We start from the raw sequence: 18,689 nt of genomic DNA on the forward strand, positions 1-18,689 counted from the left end.
ATAGATGGATAAATGGATGGACGGATGGATTGACAGCCAGCCAGAGGAGTGGGTGGATAGGTAGATGGATGGGTAGGTATGTAAATAGATTATAGATGGATAGATAGACAGACAGAAAGAAACAGCCTTGTTCTCTAATTTGTGGAGTAGCCTTGTACCATGTTTGAGAAATTGCATGAGGCCTTGGAGGGTCCAGAGACAGAAAAGGATGATGTCTTGAGACAAACTTTAGAGGACCCTAAAGTTCTTGAGACCCTTTGAACATCCATCGACAGTCCACGTTTCTACATCTTAACTGTTCTTCTAGACCATGTGATTAGAACAGTGATCGGTGGCGCCTATAATTTTTTTTGCCCCTTTTCTGTCAACCAGTATTAGCAGACTGGGGTCATAACGCATGCAGATCTGTCTGATTAGGAAACTGGGCTGCATTGCCCTAATTAATCCACTGCCAGCTTTTGGGGTGTAATCACAATTGGATATAATACTCCAGTCACTTAAAGTGGCTTATGACTCCCACCAGCAAACCGAGGGACAACCGTTGTTGCCTGTCACAGCAGATAAAAGCCCAGCCCTGACCTCAAAACTATTTAATTTCTGCCTTTTGCTGAGATTTCACTGTGCTGCTAATGTTCAGTGTTTCCCTTCTAATAAAACTGCTTGAGCTGGCAGAGATCCTGAATCCCTTTCTTCCAAACCATTGAATGTTCTGTTAAAGGCTGATCTTCGTTGAGATTTGCATGAAAATTTCAAGCACCCAGAAAAAAAAAAGTAGCAGGATTCAATCCTTATTGCTGTTGGCACGTCTGACCGCCGAGGATGACAAAGGAGTGACTAATGCAAATATTTTGATGTGGTTAATATTTATTCGGTCAATCAGCAGCAAAAGTTTAAAAGAACAAAAGCCAAGCCAAGCAACTAAATACAATAATATACTAACCGCTAGCAGAATAAATCCTAAAATATAACATTGATTCCTCTATTACTATGTTAATGCACTTCTTACCCGGGTGATAAATAATGCAAATAGCGTTCATATTAGGTTTTGTTTTAAGGGTACCGCCAAAATTCCTTTTTTTTTAAAAAAAAAAAAAACAAGCTCTGATAATTGAACTGCTTTGGATTTTTTGACTTCTCCACAGGTAAACCTTTGCAATTGGTGCTGTACCTGACAATACAAGCAGTTCATCTTAAAGTTTTGAAGGCGTGCTGTGTTGTATTCCAATAGCAAATTAAAAAAAATTAATAACAATCAGGCAGCTGGCTATTTCAAGAGATGTTATCAGGATTCTCCTTGCCACGAACAATCCACACAATACCCAGTTAAGATTCTTTTTTTTTTCTTTAGCATAAATGTTTTGCATTTGCTCTCTTCTGCTGGTTAAACTTCCTTCTCTTAAGACCATGCTTAGAATACAGCATGTAGTTTTGATCACCATATTATAAAATGACGTTGAGACTCCAGAAAGACTGCAGAAAAGAGCAACAAAGGATTAGGAGGATGGAGTTTAACACTTATGAAGAACGGTTGCAGGAATTGGGTATGCCTAGTCTAGAGAAAAGAAGGACTAGGGGGGGTGACATGATAGCAGTCTTCTAATATTTGAGGGGCTGTCACAAAGAAGAAGGGGTCAGCCTATTTTCCAAAGCACCCCAAGGCAGGACAAGAAGCAACAGATGGAAACTAATCAAGGAGAGAAGCAACCTGAAATTAAGGAGAGATTTCCTGACAGTGAGGACAATTAACCAGTGGAACTACTTGCCTCCAGAAGCTGTGGGTGCTCCATCACTGGAGACTTTTAAGAAGAGACTGGACTGCCACTTGTCAGCAATGATATAGGGTCCGTTGCTTGAGGAGGAGGTTTGATTAGAAGACCTCCAACTCTCTTATTCTGTTATTCTTCATCCCCATGCATAATTGGAATTTACCATACCTTCATATTATGTTTGGCCAGCTGCAGCGGGAAGCAAACAAACAATGAATCCTTAAAGAGTGTGTGTGTGTGTGTGTGTGTGTGTATATATATAAAAAAATCTATTTTTGATGGGAAAAACATGGTTGCTAGATGTTCTAGTTTTTGTTCATTGTCCTAGAATTTTATTTGGTTCCTAAGTGGATTTAAAAAACAACAACAACAACAACAAACAAACCAAAACCTAAATCATATTTTGAAGAACACCTGCTGACATCAATGTAAATTCAAGAGTTTCTCCACGGAGACATTGGGCTCTCTCATGGCCGTAATATTTAACTCTAGTGACATGGGAAAGGCTGATGAGGTTGACTCCGCTGCTTGCTTTCGGTTCACATGCGTGCTCTCTCCAAGGTGGAACTGCATTTGCAGGAACATGTGGAAAAGCCATTCCTCCCCGCTGGAGACAAAAGTACTCAGTCGATAGAACTTTTGGCTGGATCCGCTATATAAGCAGTTATTAGGTTAACCTTCTGCTTTCCAGATATTTTTCTGCCAGGGAAGAGCTGTTTCTTTCTAGCCATTGCATTGTGGCAAGATTAGAATATTACAGCTGTAATCTGCAGTCTAACGTTTGCTCGCAGGCCCTCCCTGAGTGCGCGAAGCATTTCACTATTTCCTACTTTGTCTGGAAAAGTGCAGCACAGATTGCTGTGGTAGCTGATCTTTTTTTCCTCTCTCCCTTTTTTGCTTGCAAAACTGGAACTAGTAAGACTGTAAGAGATAAGATCAGCCAGAAGAGAGACTATCAAGAGACAAGGAGATTATTTCTAGCATGCTAGTTTTGGCAAGGACATGTACCAAGTGTCAAGATAATGCCTTTATAACATTATCTCAACACTTTCATAATGCAAAAGAGTGTTAGGATTTTTATCACAGCATCTGGATGTTACTGAAACAAATGGGATAATTAATAATCTTAGAGGAGTACCCTCCCTCCCCCCTCCCTTCCTTTCTTTCTTTCTTTCTTTCTTTCTTTCTTTCTTTCTTTCTTTCTTTCTTTCTTTCTTTCTTTCTTTCTTTCTTTCAAGCTTACCATTTGTGAATTTGTCAGATAGCAAGCAGCTGGTTGGCTCCTTCGGATAGATTTTTAAATGGGTCACATTCTGATCAGAAAGAGTTCCATCAGTGTTGAGGGACGTGGGAGCACAGATTTATCGCTTATCTGGATAATATTGAATTAGCCTTATTATTTATTTATTTATTTTAAAAAAATTGGGTTACATAGAGGGTCTCGGATGCTCCCATTCAAGCTCAGAAATTGCGGCCTTGGAAATTACGAGAGGTGTTGTGTTACCCCCACCAACGTTAAAAAGCATCTTTTGGAACCGGATCTGGAACGTTACATCCCTTTTGGAGGAAGCCTGTGCAGTCCAGGGCCTTTACTGAGATGACACCGTTGTGTTCTTTAAAGAAAAGCCAACTGAATTTAAAACAACGTTTTGCCCTCTTTCCAGTGATACAAGCATGTGGTTTAAGCTAATAAATGAAACACAATTAGACAAGTTAAAGGTGGCGTGCCTCTAGGCATTTACTCTGCTACAGCAAGGGAAAGAAATGCAGTTACGATGAAATCCCGCACAAAGAAACATTTGTTGTTCACATGAGATTACATTTTAAAGCCCATTGGAGAAATTTGCAAACGTGGCCAAGGAACTAGGCATACGTAAAAGGCAGCGCTTGTTTTATGCAATGAAGAAAAGCAGGATTTTGCTGTCCAATTGGTTACAATTGCAGGGCCCCTAATGAATCCTGGACGTCCCGTGCTAATATTGGGTGGCTGGTATTAAAGTGAAGAACACTTTCAGAACTGAATGGAGAAAAATGTGAGGAATATGAGGAATAATCTAATGATCTGATGATGTTACCTAGTTGGGTCACAGAACGTCTGCAAGAAAACAACCAAGCTCAGACAGCAACAAGGACTCCTCATTTCAACCCTAAGCCACGAATAATTCTCCTTTATTAAGGGAGAATTGGCAAGATGCTTTACTCAGTGCACAAGTTTGTAAAACACAATCGCCATCCATTGTGCCTGTGGTGCCACTATATTCAGGACCTTTGAGAAGTTGGTGATAGGCCATCATCTGTGGTTTATTGTAGTATTGGTGGATAATCTGAACGTAGCATTGTGACATTTGATAACACTTGGCTTGATTAAGTTTTCCTTCTAGATCAGGGGTCTTCAAACGCTGGCTGAGGAATTCTGGGAGTTGACGTCCACAAGTCATAAAAGGGCCAAGTTTGAAGACCCCTGTTCTAGATGTAGAGATGAGCAGGCTGAGCCCAAGGCCGGGGTCAAATGCACCCTAAGTTTGGAGTTGCTACGACCCCATAAGAGACTTAAACCCAGCCCCGTTGTCTCTTATCTGGTGCCATTTTGCCTTGACCATTAGTAAATCAAGATTCTTGTGTGTAAGTAGCATGAAATAAACTTGGAGTGCTTTTGAACTCTTATCCTGGCTTCTGATTTCCTGCACTGGACACTGGCTTCTTTTAACCAGAAGAAGCGGTTGTGCGAAAGACACATTTAAAAAGAAATCTTGCCTCTGGAAGTCGTGGGTGCTTCATCACTGGAGATTTTTAAGAAGAGACCGGACAGCCATTTGTCTGGAATGTTGTAGGGGGTTGGACTAGATGACCTACAAGGTCCCTTGTAACTCTGCTAAGGCTCCTTCTAACTCTGTTCTTCTCCATAAACCATAGTTGATAGCTGAACTGTTCATATTGCACACAGTCATCGTGAGTGCACTGCGTGATTGGCAGAACCCAATGCCTTTTTTCTGTAGTTGGAGGGGAAAAAAAAATTGGAAGCGTCTTTTCAAGTGGCTTGTAAGCTTTGGCTAGAGATGGAAGACCCGCGCTGGAAAAACTCTTAATTTGGCACGTAACGTAGATAGCTGCCCAATTGAAATTTTTGTTCGCTCTTGTGGATGAGCAATTGGTCACTATTTTAGATTCTATTAAGCAGAAGATGAATTTCAATGACATCTGATTAAGTTAATTATTTTCAGAAAGCCCTTCATGTATATCTCTTTATGTTGATCAAAGCCAACTCTCACGGGGATATCGGTGCGTTCAGGCGGCTACGCAAAGTGGCTGTGTTCGCACACTCGGCTGATGATTCAAAATTAAGAGCTATTTAATCCACCAAATAGAAACATTTTGCATGGAAATCATGGACATGCTTTATCTGTACTTTTGTTCTAGTTTTCCAGGCTGCTCTGTACCGTTGGGGGGGGGGGAAGAGAGCATTGAGGGGAGGGGGCAATTTAACCTTTGGAAAGTGTCTGCGTTGTTGCCTTTGAATTGTTTGAATAGGCGCATTTTCATAAATATTGTTAAATTTATTAACTGTTTTGGAAAGGCCTACTTTTTGAGGGCAAAGGTTGAGAAACATTGTCTTAGAGCAACGAAGCCCCCTTTTTCTTGATTATTCCCTCTTCTCCAAATTGAATGGCAACGGCACTTAGACTTATATCCCGCTTCACAGGGCGTGTCCCATTTTACCCCCTTTCTTGGCACCGTTGCTCAATGAATCCCTGCACTTGTCGGTGGATCATAGGATCCTGGAGCACTGCAACAGTCATAAACAGAAGTCAGTTGCCAAACGGCTGAATTTGGATCATCTAACTATGGGGGGGGGGAGACTGCAACGGTCATAAGTGTGAAAAGCGGTCATAAGTCCCTTTTTTCAACGCCATTGTAACTTCGAGCGGTCACTAAACGAACCGTTGTAAGTCAAGAGACCGTTCAGCCATTTGTCTGAAATGGTGTAGGGTTTCTTGCCTGAGCAGGGATTGGACTAGATGACCTCCAAGATCCCTTACAACAACAACAACAAGTACTTCTTCTTCTTCTTCTTCTTCTTCTTCTTCTTCTTCTTCTTCTTCTTCTTCTTCTTCTTCTTCTTCTTCTTCTTCTTCTTCTTCTTCTTCTTCTTCTTCTTCTTCTTCTTCTTCTCCTTCTCCTTCTCCTTCTCCTCCTCCTCCTCCTCCTCCTCCTCCTCCTTCCTTCTTCCTTTTTCCTCCTCCTCCTCCTCCTCCTCCTCCTCCTCCTCCTTCCTCCTCCTTCTCCTTCTCCTCCTCCTCCTCCTCCTCCTCCTCCTCCTCCTCCTCCTTCCTTCCTCCCTCCCTCCCTCCCTCCCTCCCTCCCTCCCTCCCTTCCTTCCTTCCTTCCTTCCTTCCTTCCTTCCTTCCTCCTCCTTCTCCTCATCACCACCATCACCATCATCATCATCATCATCATTATTCTTATGGACCCCCTGTATTTCATTTTCAGATCAGTTTGGCAGAGGCCCCCTTATCTGTGCTGACAAGTATCTTTTCTCTCCATAATCAGCTGGGTCCTTTCCAAGTTCTGCTTTCAGAGACCCTTCCTTCTCAGAAATAAGCTTTTCAGAATTATTATTAAACATTAAAGGCAGCTTGGAGAAATCCTGGTGCACCCTCTTTAAACATTCCCCACCCAGCCAGGCCTTCTTTAATAACCACTCGGTGACTTATAAAGAAAGGTTGAAGGATAATTTGCTTGTTCATCACAAAGCTGTCATTTCTGTGCAGCAAATAAAGTGGGAGGGGCGAGCCTGTGCATTGGCACAATGTCTTTTATCAATACCTCTTGATGATAAATATGCCTCCCTGCTCTATATTGCACTGTTTTGGAAGGGTGAGTGGGTTCCTGAGAACCACACGACGTTTAAAATTGGTGCCTTTACAGCAGGGTGTAAATTTTGATATTAACGTTCGAAAGGCCACCCACGAAAGGTGTGTGATTATACCATTCTCCTTGAAACCGAGAAATAAAATAAAAAGATGTGTAGGGAATCCCTTTCTCTTTGATCCAGAGCCCCACCATACAGGGAGTTCTCGGCTAACAACAGTTCATTTAGTGACCGTTTGAAGTTACAATGGCACTGGAAAAAAAACCTGACTTATGACCATTTTCACACTTTATGACCGTTGCGTCATCTCCGTTGTCACGTGATCAAAATTCAGCTGCTTGGCAACCGGCCAATATTTATGACGGTTTTTAGTGTCCTGGGGGTCACATGATCACCTTCTATTCTTTTTGCCTGGTTTCAACAGCTTTACTCTACTTGTATTACCTAATGCAAGAATTTGCAGACTTAGGGTAGCACTTAAACTTTGAATGTGGGAGCCACACTTAAAAAAAACAAAAAAACAAATCAGGCCCCAAAAAATCTGATTTAATTTAAATATTCCTGATGTTTTAATCTTGTTTTCTTTCCCCCACATTAACATTTTCATTTAATTGATAGCTTTGAAAGGGGCTAATTTGGAAGGCTGCTTTCCAGCCCAGGGCTAAAAGTTATATTTCTGCTTTATGTGGATGCACAGGAACGCATGCTAGTTAGGAAACACACGTGAGCGCTTTTATCGAATTGCAATAACTATTTTGGGCCACAGGAGGGTTTGCCAATAAAAAGGACAATGTGGGTCTTTTTTGGTAGTTAAATAGCCTCCTCTTTCCTGCAAATTTTGGGGGGGGGGTTGCAAGAAGAACAGTGGAGTAAGTTACACAAGTGCGCAGAAGGTTTCTTGCACATCTGCTTGGAAGTGCATCATTGGGACCATGGCTAAGCGGAACGGTGGTTAAGTGAGTCATGCCCAATTTGGCAACCTTTTTGCCGAGGTTGTTAAGCGAAGCACCGGAGGGGTTAGCTGAACCATTCTGTCATTAAGTGAACCCGACTTCCCCCGTTGACTTTGCTCATCGGATGCCAACTTGGAAGATGGCAAATGCCCATTACGCGATCCCAGGACGCCGCCAGCATCATCGCTACATTGCCAAGTGCCCAAATTTGGATCATGTGACTATGCCGCGGTGGTCATAAGTGTAAGGACCAGTTATAAGTCACTCTTTTCAGTACTATTGCAACTTTGAACAGTCATTAAACAATGGTTGTAAGTTGAGGACTACGTGTATACAACAGAATGTGGGCAGCTGGAAGGGAGCCCCTAGACCAGGGGTAGGCAACCTGGCTCTTTTATGATTCCTGGACTTCAACTCCCAGAATTCTTAAGCCAGCATGGCTCAGCTTGGAAACCTCTCCCTTTCCCCTCAGCATGGCTGGCTCAGGAATTCTGGGAGTTGAAGTCCACCAGTCATAAAAGAGCCAAGGTTGCCTATCCCTGCCCTAGACCAGGTAAACCATGGGAAGCTGTTATTGCGTGCACAGGAATGATTTATCAAAGGTGCTGTACTTGTGGCACAGCACATATTGAAATCCTTTGAACTTAATTAAAAAAGGCTCCCTTGCTAGATCTAAATTTGCGTTGTATAAAGCTTATGTCTTCTATACTGCAATGCATCTTATGTGCTCAATAAGGCGGTCTTATGTTCAATAATTATTCGGTCCAGCATAGTTATTAAGTAATAATAATCTGGAGCACCACTTGAACACACACCATCGGCATTGACAAAAAAATCACCATCGGTCAATTGCAAAACGCAGCTTTACTTGGAACAGGGTATAGCCTGTGACGATTTCTTTAACCCCATCAAACAACAACTTCTGCCTATCCCAGGTACTTGGGAAGCACTCAATAGGTGGATAATAATGCCAAATGCAAGTCTAAAAACATCTGGCTGACTGGGGGGGGGGAACCACCAATAATAATAAATATATTATCTTCCTGGGTGTATGCGAATGCAATTTGAAACCAGCAAACATTCCCAGCGGATGTCTGTCATACATCTATTTAAAATAATTAACTTATCTTTCAACCTAGAAAGTCACCAGGTGGCTCACGACAGCTGTTAAAATATAATTAAGCAGAAAACCGTTATTTAATAATAACCGTATAAAAGGAAGGTGGAGAAGAAAAAAAACCACATTAACGGAATTGGAAGAATGCAGAACTGAAGAGATGCAAGCTGTTTCAAATGAAGGATTTCCCCCCCCCCCCTTGCACTTAAGGGAAAAATAAGGCAGCCTTATTTAGGACGAAAATTCCAGAAATGTTGGGTGTTGCTTTGTGTATTCTGTTCTCCCGTTCTCCAGCCATGTGCTTGCGACATTTTAGATTATCTACGGGTGTTATAATACCCAGTTATGAAACCTCCACACTACACACACACACCCTCCCCAAATGGCTCCATAAAATCACTTCCGTGGGGTGCTTTTAGTTTCACGTTTTGAGATCCTGGAAGAAAATGTCTCCACCACACAAGTTCCTCCTTTCTCGTCCATTTCGACCCAAGTGGATAAACAAGTATATCATACACATCTGCTTTTTTGCTGCATGTTGTAAGTTCCCCAGCTGTTCTTCATTACCGTCTGCATTTTGCATGGACCGGATTGCTATGGTTGTCAGTAAACAGATAATGGACATGTGCCATTTAAGCTGTGCACTTGCAGACACAGCCCTCCCCCCCCCCCAATTCCCCATATTTAGTTGCCTGCCCCAGGACACGCTGTGTTCAGCTGTCACTCTAATCAACGTTTGGAATTTCTTATTCTACTGTTGTTAAGTGTGAACGACACATACTTCATTGTGGGACATCTGTTCTGCCATTATAGGCTGGGCATGGAATTCGTTCTGTTGGGGGAGAGGGGGGAAACCCCCCCCCCACCAAGCTACTTGATGTTTTCTGACCGCCAATTTGTAGTGGCATCTTGTCCTGAAGGTGGGAAACTTCAATCCCGGCGTGATGTATGCGGACTGATTGTCACACTCAAAATGGCAGGAAAATTCAGTGTTATTTAGAGACAGACATTCAGTCTAATTCCTGTGCACCCAACTTAACCTCCATTTATTCAGTGCCTGTTCGAAGTTACGTCAGCACTGGGGGGCAAAAAGTGACTTTGGGACCGTTTTTCATCCCTACGACCGTTGCACCATCCTCCACGGACATGTGACCAAAATTCGGATGCTCGGCAACTGGCATGTACTTGTGACGGTTGTACTGGCCTGGGATCATGTGATTGCCCCTTTCTGACAAGTAGAGTCAAAGGGGGGAAGTCACTTAACCACCGTGTTACCATACTAACTTAAAAAAACGGCAGTGCTTCATTTAACAGCTGTGGCGAGAAAGGTTGTAAAACGGGGCAGAACACCCTTAAGAAATGTCTCATTGGAGGATGGAAATGTGGGGGCTCCCTTGAGGTCCTAAGGTGAGGACTCCCTTTACCCCAGGGGTCTTCCAACGTGGCCCTTTGATGACGTGTGGACTTCAACTTCCAGAATTCCGCAGCCAGGCATGGTGGCTGAGGGATTCTGGGAGTTGAAGTCCACAAGTCATCAAAGGGCCAAGTTGGAAGACCCCTGCTTGTGGACTTCAACTCCCAACATTCCTCAGCCAGCGGGCCCAGCTGAGGAATTCTGGGAGTTGAAGGCCACACGCCATCAAAGGGCCAAGTTTGAAGCCCCCTGCTTTATCCGATCACAGAGATAGGATAGGCTGCTTTCATAGGACACTCAAAAGCAACCTGGATTTCCTTGAGGGGCTGGGCTGATGAAACAGCCGCAGAGGCTTGAAAGGCTTTCCTTTCGAGTGTGCTTGCAAGTTGGCTGGAGGAAAGGGCTGGCTGGCTGCCAGACAGAGCTGCTAGGACAGTCGCTGCGAGATCCTTATCATTCCAGAGAGATCAGCTGAGCCCTGATTGCTGGGAAAAATCTAGCCAGAAGCAACTCCAGTTTGGGCTGGGGGAAAAAAAAAAAAAAAAAAGCTTCCGCGTGTAGTCTTTGGCTTACAACAGTTCGTTTAGTGACTGTTCGAAGATGATGATGATGATGATGATGATAATAATAATAATAATAATAATAATAATAATAATAATAATAGAATAGAAGATAGAATAGAATACAATAGAATACAACAGAATAGAATAGAATAGGAATAGGAATAGAGCTGGAAGGGACCTTGGAGGTCATCTAGTCCAACCCCCTGCTCAGGCCGGAAACCCTATACCATTTCAGACAAATGGCTGTCCAGTCTTTCTTAAAAACTTCCAGTGTTGGAGCATTCACTGCTTCTGGAGGCAGGTTGTTCCACTGGCTAATTGTTCTAACAGTCAGGAAGTTTCTCCTTTGTTCCAGGTTGCTTCTCTCCTTGATGAGTTTCCATCCGTTGCTTCTTGTCCTGCCTTCTGGGGCTTTGGAGAGAATAGTTTGACCTTCTCTTCTTTGTTACAAAAGTGCACTGTTCTATGTTCTACGAGAAGGGGCTTACCCCATTTCCCAAGCGCCATGCCTTGTGAATTGCAAGCGAGATGCATAGATTCTGGAGGGCTCCATTTTCTGATTTTAGGATTTAATGAGCTGCTGTTTTCTCTCTCTCCTTGCAGTGAGCATTTGTCCTGCGCCTTCACATTCTTCCTCCATGGAGAAAGCAATGTGTGTACCAGTGTGGAGATGGCACAGCACCAGCCGATCTACCTTATCAGCGAGGAACACCTTCACATGGCCCAATCTTCTCCTATGCCTTTTCAAGGTAGGTTGTGTGTCCTTGCGTAGGGCGCAGGCTTCTCAGTTGTGACATGACCTGGGACAAAACTTTTATTAAATCGTCGGTTGTGGGTTTTTTTCTTCTTCTCGCCAATAGCCGTGGCTGTGAGGCCAGTGGACTTACTTGCACTAACTCTGAACGCTCTCCTTCTGTTTTCCCTTGGGATAACTTCCATCCTGAATGGAATATATATGTCTGTTAATCTCAAAACTGCCTGTTCTGGGCCACTCCAAAGCATTTCGGTTCTCTTATCGCAACCATCGCCTTTTTGATATGGACAAAAAGGGACTTGTTGGCTACAGCCTTTTAAGAGAAGCAGACCCCACATTTAAGCCTTCAAAGGAGAATATTTGTAGTTGAAAGGAGGATCCCTTGGGGTTCTCTAGGTTGTTTCCTTGTAGACCAGTGGTTCTCAACCTGTGGGTCGGGACCCCATTTGGGGTCGAACGACCATTTCATGGGGGTCGCCAAACCATGCTGTCCACCATTTTGTTCCCTTTTCCCTAGCTGTCCTACTCCCTCTTATTGGTGGCCACACCCCACTTGGGGGTCACCACAACATGGGGAACTGTATTATGGGGTCACGGCATTAGAAAGGTTGAGAACCACTGTTGTAGATGTTTCATTACCCAACTAGGTAACATTATCAATGGTCGTCACTAACACTAATGATGTTACCTAATTGGGTAATGAAAGGTCTGCAAAAAAACAACCCAGCTCAGAGATCACAAAGGATGTCGTCTCCTCCTCCTCCTCCTCCTCCTCCTCCCGCAAACCTCATTCCCTTCTAGCATTGATGATGTTACCTAATTGGGTAATGAAACGTCTGCAAGAAAACAACCCAGCTCAGAGATCACAAAGGATGTCTGTTCCTCCTCCCTCCCTCCCTGCCTAACTCCCTACCTCCCTCCCTCCCTCCCTCCCCAAACCTCATTAACTTCTAGCACTGATGATGTTACCTAATTGGGTAATGAAACGTCTGCAAGGAAACCACCCAGCTCAGACAGCACCAAAGGACCCCAATTAAGCCTTCATCTGTAAAGTAGAAAGATTCTTCCCTTTCTTCCAAATGTGTTGTCTTAATTTCATGGCTCATTTTACCTTCACCCCCCCCACACCCCTTCAGTTTAAAGCAGTTCGCTTTAAAACAATTTGCCGTTCTTTTTTTCGTGCCAGGAAAAAAAAATTAACCTAGTTTGGAATGGCGTGCACATTTAATGGCTGTGCACTTTGGTCAGGATTTGTCTGAACCCTGGCAAACCATCATCAGAGAGAGGGTCCAACTTAAAGTACAGTCAGTCCTCAACTGACGACCACAACTGAGCCCTAAGTTTTGGGGGCTGAGAAAGTTGTTGAGTGAGTTTTGTCCCATTTTATCACCTTTCTCGAGTGATTCGCTTAACAGTTGGGGCAAGAAAGGATTTAAAATGGGGCAAAACTCACTTATTCACGTCTCGGAAATGTTGGGCGCAGCTGCGCTCGTACGTTGAGGACTCTATCTGGATCTTAATGGCAGTTGTCCCATCCTTTCTTAAATAGTAATAGTAGTAAAGTTGGAAGGGACCTTGGAGGTCATCTAGTCCAACCCCTTGCTCAGGCAGGAAACCCTACACCATTTCGGACAAATGGCTGTCCAGTCTCTTCTTAAAAACTTCCAGTGTTGGAGCATTTACTGCTTCTGGAGGCAGGCTGTTCCACTGGTTAATTGTTCTCACTGTCAGGAAGTTTCTCCTTAGTTCTAGGTTGCTTCTCTCCTTGATTAGTTTCCACCATTGCTTCTTGTCCTGCCTTCAGGTGCTTTGGAAAATAGCTTAATCCCTCTTCTTTATGGCAGCCCCTGAGATATTGGAATACTGCTATCATGTCCCCCCTGGTCCTTCTCTTCGCTAAACTAGACATACCCAATTCTAGCAACCGTTCCTTATATGTTTTAGCCTCCAGTCCCCTAATCATCTTTGTTGCTCTTCTCTGTACTCTTTCTAGAGTCTCAACATCTTTTTTACATCGTGGTGACCAAAACTGGATGCAGTATTCCAAGTGTGGCCTTACCAAAGCCTTGTAGAGTGGTATTAATACCACTCTACAATAATAGCTAGGATTAGGGTTAGGTTCTCTTTCCCTTTCCCAGTTATCCTGAATACACCTTGGCTTCCTTTCTTACCTTTAGATATTATCCAAGTTTTAACTCTGCTGCAAGGCAGGTGGATTTAAATCAAGGGGATATAAATGGATACCGGGGGCCCATAATAAAAAAATAATTTTTAAAAGGATGGATGGGGAGGAGAAGAGAGGAGGTTGAACCGTTTCCCTTATTAATTCATGTATTTCCTGAAGAGGTATGCATTTTAATGGGTTGCTGTAACAATTAGCTAACATTGGCTTGTAACTAAATAAAGCCCTTATGCTACCTTAGAGCGTAATCCATAACATTTGACCATGCTGTTTTATCCTTTTACATTAAATAATCAGATCTGCTTAGAGAGACAGGAGGAGGCGCGTTCTGAAATAATGAATTCCTGCCTTTGCCTGCTTTAGCGTCCATTCGAGTCATAAAAGTTCAATCAATTGAAAAATATGGGTATAGTCCCAACAGAAAGGGACGGTGTTTTTGGACTTACCTAAGAATTAGTGTGGTGTACAGGCTGTCCTCGTCTTACAGCCTGTCACGCGTGAAACTTTGGCAGCTACGTGCCTCTGCATTCCAACTTGCCTTTAGAGAAAGGGGTTGGGAGGTGTTGCTTTCAAGTGGGTGGATGGAGAAACGGAGCTGCTCTGATTCAGCTGCAGACGGTGGGAGCCCGCAGCCTTGTCAAGGACACCAGAACAGGTGTGGATTTGAAGCAGACGGTTCCCATAACAAAGTGGACTTGTTGATATGGATTACGCAAGACGTTGAGGGTTTGGCTGGGAGAACTATTGTTTAAGTCTATGAACTGCTATGGGGACCTCAGAGTTAGTTTCGCTTCGACGCAACCAAGCAGTGTACTCAATAAACAGTAAGATTTTGGGAAAGAGAATCAATCTAGAGTTTTATTTGGATTCCCGAGCTGGATGTTGACACAGCCATTCTTCTAGTGACCGTTCAAAGTGACAGTGGCACTGATAAAAGTGACTTTTAATCACTTAACAACACTTAATAACCGTTACAACATCCCCATGGTCACATGATCAACATTCGGACGCTTGGCAACTGGTTCATATTTATGACGGGTGCAGTGTTCCGGATTCACTTAACAAATGTGTTACTAATTTAACAACTGCAGTGATTTGCTTAACAGTTGTGGTGAGAAAGATCGTAACACTCACTTAACAACTGTTTTGCTTAGCAATGGGAATTTTAAACTCAATTGTGGTGGTAAGTCAAGGACTACCTATAGCGGTTCAGTCCTTGACTATCATCAGAGGGAGCCAGGTTTGAATCCACCTTCATCTAGGACAGGGGTAGGCAACCTTTTATGACTCGTGGACTTCAGCTCCCAGAATTCCTGAGCCAGCCACGTTGAGGGGAAAGGGAGTGGTTTCCAAGCTGAGCCATGCTGGCTCAGGAATTCTGGGAGTTGAAGTCCACGAGTCATGAAGGGGCCAAGTTTATCTACCCCTTGATCTAGGGAAATTCACTGGTTAATTTTGGCCACTTGTGTTCTTGCTCAGCCCAACAAACCTCACAGGGTTGTTGTGGGGGGGGGAAGTGCAGTAGGAAATGCTAGATAGGCTGCCTTGAGCTTTCTTCTTTGCCAGAAACAGGCATCTGATAATTAAAGAGCTTTTTTTTTTTTTTAATGAAACGGAAACACACTTCTCGCGGAAGGATACCTGATGTGACCTATTTTTAGAGCATACGATTAAAAAAAAAAGTGTCATCATTTTAATTCTTTCCCACTCGAGCAGATATTTTCCTATCATGAATCGTTCTCAAAACATAAAAAAATCTCAATGCATGGGCAGCAAAATTGACTATAATTATATTTATTTCCTCTGAATCGGTTTCTTCCCCCCTAAGAGATGCTTAATTGACTTTTAACTTGCTGGGTTTGAAACGCTTCCTTAAATTTTTCTATTTGATTAAGGATTGCCTCTCCCCTTTTTAGTTGCCATACCACATGGTTGTTAGTTTATTAATAAAGCTTCCCATTGCAGAACGGCCAAAATGTTTAGTGTTGTGGTAGCTGCTAATACAGGTCGTCTGCAAGCGAATCCTTGCAGGGTTTTTTTTATAAGATTTTATTAATTTTTTCCATACATACAATAATAATTTTTCAAGCAACGTGCTGTCTGAGTTTACATTCGCTAATACATATTTGATTCTTAATCCTTTCTTCTTTCCTCTAGCCATCGATAAAATAAGTCCCAAGTTTGATAATATTCTGTTTCTTCTTTTTCTTTCAGTCTCATAGTCAGTCTGTCCCTCTCTGCACATTCTAGTAATTTTTTTTAATTATTTCTTCATTTGGTAGTATTCCTTCATTTTTTCCAATATTGCGCAAATATGATTCTTGCCGCTGTTGTGACGTGCAAAATCAAATATAGGCTTTGTTTGTTAGTCTTTTCTGGCATTATACCTAATTAAAAAAAAAAAAGTTCAGGTTTAAAATCTACCTGTTCTCCCAACATCTTTTCTGACCAAGCATGTGTCTTTTTCCAATCATGCTTTACTTTATCCCATGTCCACCAAACGTGATAATACGTGCCTGACGTACGTTTACATTTGCAACATCTCTCTGACATGTTTTTAAACATGTTTGCTAATCTTGCTGGTGGCAGGTGCCATCTCTAAAACATTTTATATAGGATCCCTTGCAGCTGTTAAGTTAGTGACATGCAAACGATCCTTATCAGAACAAAGTTTCAATAACTCGGAGGGTTTCCTGGTCTTGTGGCTACACCTGGAATAATGCAATTAGACTGACTGTGGGCCATTGTGCCTCATAGCTTCCCACAGGTTTGAGTGATTTGGGGAATCCCTTGAGGAATCTAGACCAGAGGTCCCCAACCTTTTGGGCACCAGGGACTGGATCCGTGGAGAGAGATTTTTCCACGACTGGAGAGTGCATGGTTGTGTGTGCTGCCTGCATCCCGTGGGTGGGGCTTTGCTTGTTTGTGTGGACCGGTTGGTGGCCTGCCTCAGCCCGGTACCGGTCTATGGACCAGGGGTTGGGGATCTTTGATCTAGGTGCTGACTGCTCTGTTTTTCTTCTCTCAATCAGTGTTGATCAGTCCGTATGGCTTAAGTGGTACTTTAACGGGTCAAGGTTACAAGATGTCCGATCCGGCAACCAGGAAGCTAATTGAAGAATGGCAGTATTTTTATCCCATGGTGCTGAAGAGGAAGGAGAGCGTGAAAGAGGAAGAAGAGCTGGGATACGACGATGACTTTCCTGTGGCAGTAGAAGTCATTGTCGGTGAGAATCTGTGTTGTTGTTGTTTTTCTTGAAAAGTTCTCTTCGGCTTGATCGGTTCCAGTTGAAATGTAAAAACAAGACACCGTCTTGAACTAACGCATGTTTTACGGCAGTTCTTCTCGTGTTTTGATAACGTTCTTTTGTCTGAAATTTGATGGGTTTTGTTTTGAAACTTAGAACCATTTCAGACTATTTCTTTGTGTTTTTATTTAAGCATAAAAGCAATTCTTTCCTTCTTTCCTTCCTACCTACCTACCGCCCTACCTCCCATTTTCCTTCCTTCCTTCCTTCCTTCCTTCCTTCCTTCCTTCCTTCCTTCCTTCCTTCCTTCCTTCCTTCCTTCCTTCCTTCCTCCCTCCCTCCCTCCATCCCTCCCTCCCATTTTCCTTCCTTCCTTGCTACCTACCTACCTACCTACCTACCGCCCTCCCTCCCATTTTCCTTCCTTCTTTCCTTCCTTCCTACCTACCTACCTACCTCCCATTTTCCTTCCTTCCTTCCTTCCTTCCTTCCTTCCTTCCTTCCTTCCTTCCTACCAACCAACCAACCCACCAACCATTTTCCTTCCTTCCTTCCTTCCTTCCTTCCTTCCTTCCTTCCTTCCTTCCTTCCTTCCTTCCTACCAACCAACCCACCAACCATTTTCCTTCCTTCCTTCCTTCCTTCCTTCCTTCCTTCCTTCCTTCCTTCCTTCCAACCAACCAACCCACCAACCATTTTCCTTCCTTCCTTCCTTCCTTCCTTCCTTCCTTCCTTCCTTCCTTCCTTCCTTCCTTCCTTCCTTCCCACCCTCGTTTCAAATAATCGATGCGCATCCACACAAGCATGTAATTGCAGATGCAGTTTGCATGTCAAAATACGCGCGCTGCTGCTGTATTAATTTACAAATATAATCCTTAAAAAAACCCCAAACCCAACTATCTGTCTCAACTCCTGCCCTGCCTTTCTCTCTGCCTTCACAGGTGGTGTCCGAATGGTCTACCCGTCTGCCTTTGTTCTTATCTCTCAAAACGACATTCCCGTGTCCCAGAGCACTTCCACCCCAGGAAGCCACAGCAGCGTGACCCAACAAGGAGCTGGAACCTTGAAAGACACCAGCGGTTGTGGAATGTTGCTCACACCACCCACTTCTCCGGAGCAGACTGTCATAGGTATGTTTTCTTAGGAAGGATGTTATTTGAACCCTTGGCTTTTACTGCTAAGATTATTTCGTTCATTTGGCTGCGGGCATTGTGGCCTCCTCTTTATGAAACCATATCTTTCCTGAAACCTCTCTTGGTTTTTCTTTCTTAGCACACCAGATTTTCTTGTTTTCTTCTTGATGCACTAGGAATAAAAAAGCTCAGCCTGCCAGTATTCAGATACATAATGTAGTTCTGGCATCCGTTATCCTCTAGGTAGACATAATTGGTGAACATACTATTAATTATAGCAGTTGTTGCTTTTTTTCCTTCCATGAAACATATTTGCACAAATTAGAAAGACACGGAGAAAGCTGGAAAATAAGTCACTGGGCTGACATTTCAGAAGTACAAAAAACAAGAGGGAATAAATATACCTTAGGAAACTATTTCTCTGGGTGGATGTTGAACAGTTTCCCAGGAATAATAATAAGCAAGTAATATTTTTTTCTCTCTTAATTGGTGGAATGCCTAGCTGGCTCCCAGTATTTATGCTGTTTGTGCAAAAGTTTTGCTTTTTAATGAATTTCTTTCAGCCCTTCAGTGAAATACGAAGAAAGGGGAAGGAAATGTTTGTAGTGATAGAGTCTCCAGCTTAGTGCATTTTGAGAACATAGAATCATAGAGCAGGAAGGGACCTTGGAGGTCTTCTAGTCCAACCC

At 43.1% G+C, this 18,689-nt stretch overlaps 1 protein-coding gene across 2 annotated transcripts in view; it reads left to right on the forward strand.

Moving 5' to 3' along the window:
• The window catches only part of MED13L (mediator complex subunit 13L), a 131,864-nt gene that overhangs the window by 72,479 nt on the left and 40,696 nt on the right, over positions 1–18,689 (forward strand). For both annotated transcript variants that reach the window (XM_039332602.1, XM_039332601.1), the window contains exons 5-7: positions 11,287–11,432; positions 16,652–16,846; positions 17,809–17,997. In XM_039332602.1, coding sequence (XP_039188536.1) covers positions 11,287–11,432; positions 16,652–16,846; positions 17,809–17,997 — 530 coding nt within the window. The remainder of the gene's footprint in view (positions 1–11,286; positions 11,433–16,651; positions 16,847–17,808; positions 17,998–18,689) is intronic.

This window comes from Crotalus tigris, unplaced genomic scaffold, assembly GCF_016545835.1.
Source record: "Crotalus tigris isolate CLP2741 ecotype Arizona unplaced genomic scaffold, ASM1654583v1 scf7180000024461.5605484, whole genome shotgun sequence".
NCBI classification, from domain to species: Eukaryota; Metazoa; Chordata; class Lepidosauria; order Squamata; family Viperidae; genus Crotalus; species Crotalus tigris.